Source organism: Salmo salar, chromosome 13 (assembly GCF_965601325.2).
Source record: "Salmo salar chromosome 13, fSalSal1, whole genome shotgun sequence".
Lineage (NCBI taxonomy): Eukaryota > Metazoa > Chordata > Actinopteri > Salmoniformes > Salmonidae > Salmo > Salmo salar.
The window spans coordinates 96,801,310-96,809,528 of NC_138303.1; the positions used below are offsets into that span (position 1 = coordinate 96,801,310).

The following is an 8,219-nucleotide window of genomic DNA, read 5'->3' on the forward strand; positions in this document are numbered from 1 at the left end:
AAGTCTTTATTTTGGCATAAAAGACCTGATTTATTGTATTCTCTGTTTGGTCTATATTAAAGAGAACTTAAATGAATATAACAGCTTTTAAAATTCTGTTTGGTGCAAAATGTCTACTTAAAATACCAAGGATGATGCAGTGGAACGACACTAGTATTCCATCATCAGCATAGTAATGATTTATGTGCTGGAACACAACAACTAATGCTCATTACTGCTGGGTATGTTTTCTCTAATCTTGCTGGTCCTCTGTGTTTGTAGAATACATTTTCCCATTGTAAGTGTGTGTGTGTTTGTGTGTGTGTGTTTGTGTGTGTGTTTCTTCACAGTTACATAAAGCCCTAATTGTTTTTACGGGAGGCATGGGCGGGTTCAGAGGTGAAGCCAGATTACAGTCGGAATTTCACCTACCGGATTAACCCGCGATTTAATCACCTTATTTACTTACAAGAAGTGAAAATAATCAGTAAGCTTGTCTGTGTTTGTGTATATAAAGGACCCCAAACACAAGAGACTCCACAACCTAACGGACAACCGCAAAACAGAGATCACTGAATTCTACTTGCTGCTCATCTTTACAAAGAAAGGTAAGGTCCAGCCACTTGGTAAAGAGGATCCGTGGATATAATATAACTTGATTATCTTACTGAAAACATAAATATTGTTCTTGAATAAGGTAGGAATTGTTTTTTGGAAGATACTAGTTAGCTAAGAATGAGTTGTGCTTTTGTATATATGTGCATGCGAAATACGGGATTGGACAGCTCATTTCTACCTCAGGACCCTATGAACATGTAACCGAATGGCCATCGTACCTAAAAAAAAATTTTTTATGTAATTTTACTACAACTACTATAGTGTGTTTACTAATTTAATTTGAGGCGCTCTCTCCTGATCTAGTGTCTGTCTTGTCTAGTGTGGTCAGTTCATCCCCTGTCTCTCTCTCTCTCTCTCTCTCTCTCTCTCTCTCTCTCTCTCTCTCTCTCTCTCTCCTCTCTCTCTCTCTCTCTCTCTCTCTCTCTCTCTCTCTCTCTCTCTCTCTCTCTCTCTCTCTCTCTCTCTCTCTCTCTCTCTCTCTCTCTCTCTCTCTCTCTCTCTCTCTCTCTCTCTCTCTCTCTCTCTCTCTCTTTCTCTCTTTCTCTCTCTGCTGTGCAGCATGGGATCCTCAAAGCTGGCTCTCCTCATGGTCCTGATGGCCTGCGTGGAACACACCTGGTCTGCCTCCTGCGTGGTCGACAGCTTCACAGTCAAGGAGGACTTTGAACCGAAGAGGGTGAGCTTTGCTACAGTACATGCATTATGGTCACATCCCTAGACAGACAAAAACAAGCAAATGATGTCAGTTCTCAACATGATTGGATAAACATGGCTATACGAGAATGTGTAATGTAAATGCAGATGAGATTATTACAATGATCTACTGATTAAGTCTTAAATCTCCGTATATACATTTAGTGCTCTGGATTTCCATCCTCATCTCCATCACTGTCTACGGTGTGTGTGAGCATCTCTCACCTTTCTAGTTTTGTTCTGTTTCTCTCTGTGGCAGTATGCAGGGAAGTGGTATGCCCTTCAGAAGAAGGACCCTGAGGGACTATTCCTCCAGGACAACATCTCCGCTGAGTACACCATCGATGATGACGGCACTATGACCGCCTCCTCCAAGGGACGTGTCACTCTCTTCGGGTGAGTAGATCTACATCAACTTGGAAAAACTAGCATATAAAGCATAGAGGCTAAACTAATTGTCTAATTGTACGGAAGAATGTGGTTTGATATCCGAACATTAATCTAAACAATTAGTCTGTTAGACCACAAGATTTTGTGGACAGGAAATATAGACAACAGTTTACAGTGTATGTTATGGATCGCAATAATGTAGAGTTTGTATTTGACCTCCGGTTCTGATTTGCGAGAGCTAATATGAGTTTGAGTTTGTTCTGGATTGTGTACTGATGAGTGTGTGTTGTTGTGATGACAGGTTCTGGGTTGTGTGTGCTGACATGGCTGCCCAGTACAGTGTGCCTAACCCCACCACCCCTGGCAAGATGTTTATGAACTACCAGGGGCTGGCCAGCTACCTGTCCAGTGGAGGTGACAACTACTGGGTGATTGACACCGACTATGACAACTATGCCATCACCTATGCCTGCCGTACCCTGAAGGAGGATGGAAGCTGCGAGGATGGTTACTCCCTGATCTTCTCCCGTAACCCACGTGGCCTACCCCCAGCCATCCAGCGCATTGTCCGTGGGAAACAGGAGGAGATCTGCATGGCTGGCCAGTTTGAGCCTGTCCTGCAGTCCGGTGAGTTGGACACAGCATGGAATTTTTTTTGATCCCATCTGGATAATTGCAATGAACATGAAGCACAGCATCCTGATTAATGAATGGAAGATAAGAGGGAGCTTAGAGTTGTAGTTAAAATATAATAAAAAAATATTCACAATCTTAGGAAGATAACTTATTCATGCTCCCTAACTTATTTTTCTCTTTCATCTACAGGTGCTTGCTAAGTTGGCAGCACACCCTGTGCTCAATTCCTTAAACATGCTGGCATGAGAAGAGGCGTCCAGGGCCGATGGATGCATCCATAGCAGCGCTGTAGAAATGAATAGACCGTGTTGCGAGGCGGGAGGGAAGAAGCCCACCTCTGCCACCCATTGTCTCAAGGGAAGGGTTGCTCAATTAGGTTGGTGTGTTCTGTCAAGTCAAGTGCGTGTGTTAAAATGTATCTTCTTTTTTTTCAACAAATCTCTGAGTTGCATCCATGTTTGATCAAGACTGCATTTAAGCAAAAAGGCCTGAGTGGGTGTGGTATATGGCCAATATACCATGGCTAAGGGCTGTTCTTACACACGACGCAATGCGGAGTGCCTTGATACAGACCTTAGCCATGGTAAATGGCCATATATCACAAACCCCCGAGGAGCCTTATTGCTTTTATGAACTGGTTACCAATGTAATTAGAGCAGTAAAAATAAATGCTTTGTCATACCCTTGGTATCTGGTCTGATATGCTATGGCTTTCAGCCAATCAGCATTAAAGGCTCAAACCACCCAGTTTATAAAGAGCAATACCTGAGGTACATTTGAGACCAACACTGAGACAGAGCACCACAACAAACCTCAAAGTTACCCTGAACAAAAATATAAATGCAACACTCAACAATTTCAAAGAATTTACTGAGTTACAGTTCATATTAGGAAATCTGTCAATTTAAATAAATTCATTAGGCCCTAATCTATGGATTTCACATGACTGGGAATACAGATATGCATCTTTTGGTCACAGATACTTTAAAAGAAAGATCAGACATTTTCAGCTTCAAGGAATTGTGTACAAATCCTTGCAACATGGAGCCGCGCATTATCATGCTGAAACGTGAGGTGATGGCATTGTATGAATGGCACAACAGTGGGCCTCAGGATCTCGTCATGGAATCTCTGTGCATTCAAATTGCCATCAATAAAATGCATTCAAATAGCTTATGCCTGCCCATACCATAACCCCATAACCCCGTATTCAAAATTGCTGGGATGTTTTAGTTCAGACCAACACTTTACATGTTGTGTTTATATTTTTGTTCAGTATATATTTTTAGTCCAGCAAATTCACCCAAATCTATCTGGATATGAATAATACTTTGAGTATAACAAACAGGGGTACACCTACCTAACATTAGGTTGAATTCCCCCCCCATTCAACAGTGTAAAACCTAGCAGTACTATTTATTTCTCTGAGAGTGAGGTGGATACAGTTGAAGTTGGAAGTTTACATACACCTTAGCCAAATACATTCAAACTCAGTTTTTCACAATTCCTGACATTTAATCCTAGTAAAAAGTCCATGTCTTAGGTCAGTTTGGATCACCACTTTATTTTAAGAATGTGAAATGTCAGAATCATAGTGGAGAGAATGATTTATTTCAGCTTTTATTTCTTTCATCACATTCCCAGTGGTTCAGAAGTTTACATACACTCAATTAGTATTTGGTAGCATTGCCTTTAAATTGTTTAACTTGGGTCAAACGTTTCGTGTAGCCTTCCACAAGCTTCCCACAATAAGTTGGGTGAATTTTGGCCCATTCCTCCTGACAGAGCTGGTGTAACTGAGTCAGGTTTGTAGGCCTCCTTGCTCGCACACACTTTTTCAGTTCTGTCCACAAATTTTCTATAGGATTGAGGTCAGGGCTTTGTGATGGCCACTCCAATACCTTGACTTTGCTGTCCTTAAGCCATTTTGCCACAACTTTGGAAGTACGCTTGGGGTCATTGTCCATTTGGAAGACCCATTTGCGACCAAGCTTTAACTTCCTGACTGATGTCTTGAGATGTTCCTTCAATATATCCACATAATTGTCCTACCTCAACAAACATTTGGCAAAACATAACACACAATTCTCTACCTTTGGCACAACCTTCACAACTAAAATCTATTGTGTGCAAATGAAAAGCAACGCTGTTCAACAAGCTAAGCTCAATTACCAATTGATCACTTTCTCTCTTTACATGTGCAAACACTAATTGCGTAAATGTTCACTTTGCAATCAGACCTTTGGTATGGATAAAAAGACCACAGGTGAGTACTCCTGTGTTTGGAGAACAACGGAAGCAAACTTGACAGAGAGAGGTAGAGTTTGAGGTGGGGGTAGAGGTATTTTTTATTTAACTAGTCAAGTCAGTTAAGAACAAATTCTTATTTACAATGACGGCCTATGCCGGCCTAACCCAGACGACGCTGGGCCAATTGCGCGCCACCCTATGGGACTCTCAATCATCGCCGGACGTGATGCAGCCTGGATTCAAACCAGGTACTGCAGTGACACCTCTTGCACTGAGATGCAGTGTCTTAGACCACTGCGCCACTCGGGAGCCCAAGGCAGAGGTAGAGAAATAGATGTGGGATGAGGTAGAGATAGAAGTAGGGGTGGGGGTGGAGGTAGAGATAGAAGTGGAGGTGGGGGTGGAGATGGAGGTGGAGATAGAGGTAGAGATAGAGGTGGAGGAAGAGATAGAGCTGGACATAGAGCTGGAGGTAAAGATAGAGGTGGAGATGGAGGTGGAGGTAGCGATAGAGGTGGAGATGGAGGTGGAGGTAGAGATGGAGGTGGAGGTGGAGATAGAGGTGGAGGTGGAGTTAGAAGTGGAGATAGAGATCGAGGTGGCGGTAGAGGTAGAGAGAGATAGAGGTAGAGGTAGAGATAAAGGTGGAGGTTGGGTTAGAGGTAGAGATTGAGGTGGAGAAGGAGGTGGAGATAGAGGTGGAGGTGGAGGTAGAGATAGAGGTGGAGGTGGAGGTGGAAGTAGAGAAGGAGGAGGAAGTAGAGATGGAGGTATTTGTATTTGTATTTATTATGGATCAAATCAAATCAAATGTATTTATAAAGCCCTTCTTACATCAGCTGATATTTCAAAGTGCTCTACAGAAACCCAGCCTAAAACCCCAAACAGCAAGCAATGCAGGTGTAGAAGCACGGTGGCTAGGAAAAACTCCCTAGAAATGCCAGAACCTAGGAAGAAACCTAGAGAGTAACCAGGCTATGAGGGGTGACCAGTCCTCTTCTGGCTGTGCCAGGTGGCCAAGATGTTCAAATGTTCATAGATGACCAGCAGGGTCAAATAATAATAATCACAGTGGTTGTCGAGGGTGCAACAGGTTAGCACCTCAGGAGTAAAAGTCAGTTTGCTTTTCATAGCCGATCATTCAAAGTATCTCTACCACTACTGCTGTCTCTAGAGAGTTGAAAACAGCAGGTCAGGGACAGGTAGTACGTCCGGTGAAAAGGTCAGGGTTCCATAGCCGCAGGCAGAACAGTTGAAACTGGAGCAGCAGCATGGCCAGGTGGACTGGGAACAGCAAGGGGTCATCAGGCCAGGTAGTCCTGAAGCATGGTCCTAGGGCTCAGGTCCTCCGAGAGAGAGAAAGAAAGAGAGAAAGAGAGAAAGAAAGAAAGAAATTAGAAAGAGCGTACTTAAATTCACATAGGACACCGGATTAGACAGGAGAAATACTCCAGATATAACAGACTGACCCTTGCCCCCCGACACGTAAACTACTGCAGCAAAAATACTGGAGGCTGAGACAGGAGGGGTCGGGAGACACTGTGGCCCCATCCGACGATACCCCCGGACAGGGCCAAACAAGCAGGATAAAACCCCACCCACTTTGCGAAAGCACAGCCCCCCCACACCACTAGAGGGATATCTTCAACCACCAACTTATCATCCTGAGACAAGGCCGAGTATAGCCCACAAAGATCTCAGCCACGGCACAATCCAAGGGGGGGCGCCAACCCAGACAGGAAGATCACGTCAGTAACTGGCCTTCCCTGTGGCTCAGGTGTTTACAATACCAGCATGGTGTGTGCAACACCAGGGTTGTGGGTTCGATTCCCACGGGGGGCCAGTACAAAAAAAAATATATAAAAAAAAAATATGCATGAAATGAAATGTATGCATTCACTACTGTAAGTTGCTCTGGATAAGAGCGTCTGCTAAATGACTAAAATGTGAAAACCCAACCCACTCAAGTGACGCACCCCTCCTAGGGACGGCATGGAAGAGCATCAGTAAGCCAGTGACTCAGCCCCTGTAATAGGGTTAGAGGCAAAGAATCCTAGTGGAGAGAGGGGAACTGGCCAGGCAAAGACAGCAAGCGTGGTTTGTTGCTCCAGTGCCTTTCTATTCACCTTCACACTCCTGGGCCAGATTACACTTAATCATAGGACCTACTGAAGAGATGAGTCTTCAACAAAGACTTAAAGGTTGAGACTGAGTCTATATCTCTCACATGGGTAGGCAGACCATTCCATAAAAATTGAGCTCTATAGGAGAAAGCCTTGCCTCCAGCTGTTTGCTTAGAAATTCTAGGGATAGTTAGGAGGCCTGTGTCTTGTGACCGTAGTGTACGTGTAGGTATGTACGGCAGGACCAAATCGGAAAGATAGGTAGGAGCAAGCCCATGTAATGCTTTGTAGGTTAGCAGTAAAACCTTGAAATCAGCCCTTGCCTTAACAGGAAGCCAGTGTAGAGAGGCTAGCACTGGAGTAATATGATCAAATTTTTTTGGTTCTAGTCAAGATTCAAGCAGCCGTGTTTAGCACTAACTTAAGTTTATTTAGTGCTTTGTCTGGGTTGCCGGAAAGTAGAGCAGTGCAGTAGTCTAACCTAGAAGTGACAAAAGCATGGATACATTTTTCAGCATCATTTTTGGACAGAAAGTTTCTGATTTTTGCAATGTTACGTAGATGGAAAATCTGTCCTTGAAACAGTCTTGATATGTTCGTCAAAAGAGAGATCAGGGTCCAGAGTAACGCCGAGGTCCTTCACAGTTTTATTTGAGACGACTGTACAACTATCAAGAACAATTGTCAGATTCAACAGAAGGTCTCTTTTTTTCTTGGGACCTAGAACAATCATCTCTGTTTGTCTGAGTTTAAAAGTTGAACATTTGCAGCCATCCACTTCCTTATGTCTGAAACACATGTCACAAGCGTCGAAAGGGACAGACCAAGGCGCAGCGTGTTGAGTGCTCATCTTCTTTTATTAATGAGAGAACACTTAAACAATATAAACAAACGACAAACAACAGTTCCGTAAGCTACCACGACTATACGAAAAACAACCACCCACAAAACCCAAAGGAAAACAGGCTGCCTAAGTATGGCTTCCAATCAGAGACAACGAAAGACACCTGCCTCTGATTGGAAACCATACTCGGCCAAACCAGGAAAACAAAACATAGAAAATGAAAACTATAACACATTCCCCTGGAAACAAACAAACCCCAAAACACACAAAACAACCCCCCTGCCACGCCCTGACCATTCTACTATGGCAAATGACCCTTTTCACTGGTCAGGACATGACAGTACCCCCCCCGAAGGTGCAGACCCCGACTTCATCTCTCAACAACAAAAAAACACTAAACCAACCCCAAACCTAAAGGGAGGGAAGGGAGGGTGGCCACCGTCTACGACGGTTCCTGTGCTACACCCACCCTTCGCCAATCCTCCAGCCACGGAGGTGGCTCTGGCTCCGGGCGTAGCCCCGTTCTGCGCTGCCGACCCCTGCTGGAGGCTCCGGACTGCAGACCGTCGCTGGAGGCCCCGGGCTGCGCAGCGTCGCTGGAGGCCCCGGGCTGAGAGGCGTCGCTGGAGGCCCCGGGCTGAGAGGCGTCGCTGGAGGCCCCGGGCTGAGAGGCGTCGCTGGAGGCC

At 44.6% G+C, this 8,219-nt stretch overlaps 1 protein-coding gene across 1 annotated transcript; it reads left to right on the forward strand.

The window, feature by feature from the left end:
* The first annotated feature begins 535 nt into the window (after positions 1-535).
* rbp4l (retinol binding protein 4, like) lies at positions 536-2,998 on the forward strand. Its single transcript, NM_001141608.1, has 5 exons — positions 536-587; positions 1,156-1,273; positions 1,550-1,686; positions 1,982-2,307; positions 2,506-2,998. The coding sequence occupies exons 2-5, from the start codon at positions 1,157-1,159 to the stop codon at positions 2,514-2,516; spliced, it is 591 nt and encodes a 196-aa protein (NP_001135080.1). The 5' UTR covers positions 536-587; position 1,156; the 3' UTR covers positions 2,517-2,998.
* The last annotated feature ends 5,221 nt before the right edge of the window (positions 2,999-8,219 follow it).

What these genes read in the sequence shown, in the direction of transcription:
- rbp4l (NM_001141608.1), top strand. Translation starts at nt 1,157, where the DNA reads ATGGGATCCTCAAAGCTGGCTCTCCTCATGGTCCTGATGGCCTGCGTG. An exon ending in AGGACTTTGAACCGAAGAGG is followed by an intron (nt 1,274 to 1,549) that starts GTGAGCTTTGCT and finishes TCTCTGTGGCAG; the next exon opens with TATGCAGGGAAGTGGTATGC. An exon ending in GGACGTGTCACTCTCTTCGG is followed by an intron (nt 1,687 to 1,981) that starts GTGAGTAGATCT and finishes TTGTGATGACAG; the next exon opens with GTTCTGGGTTGTGTGTGCTG.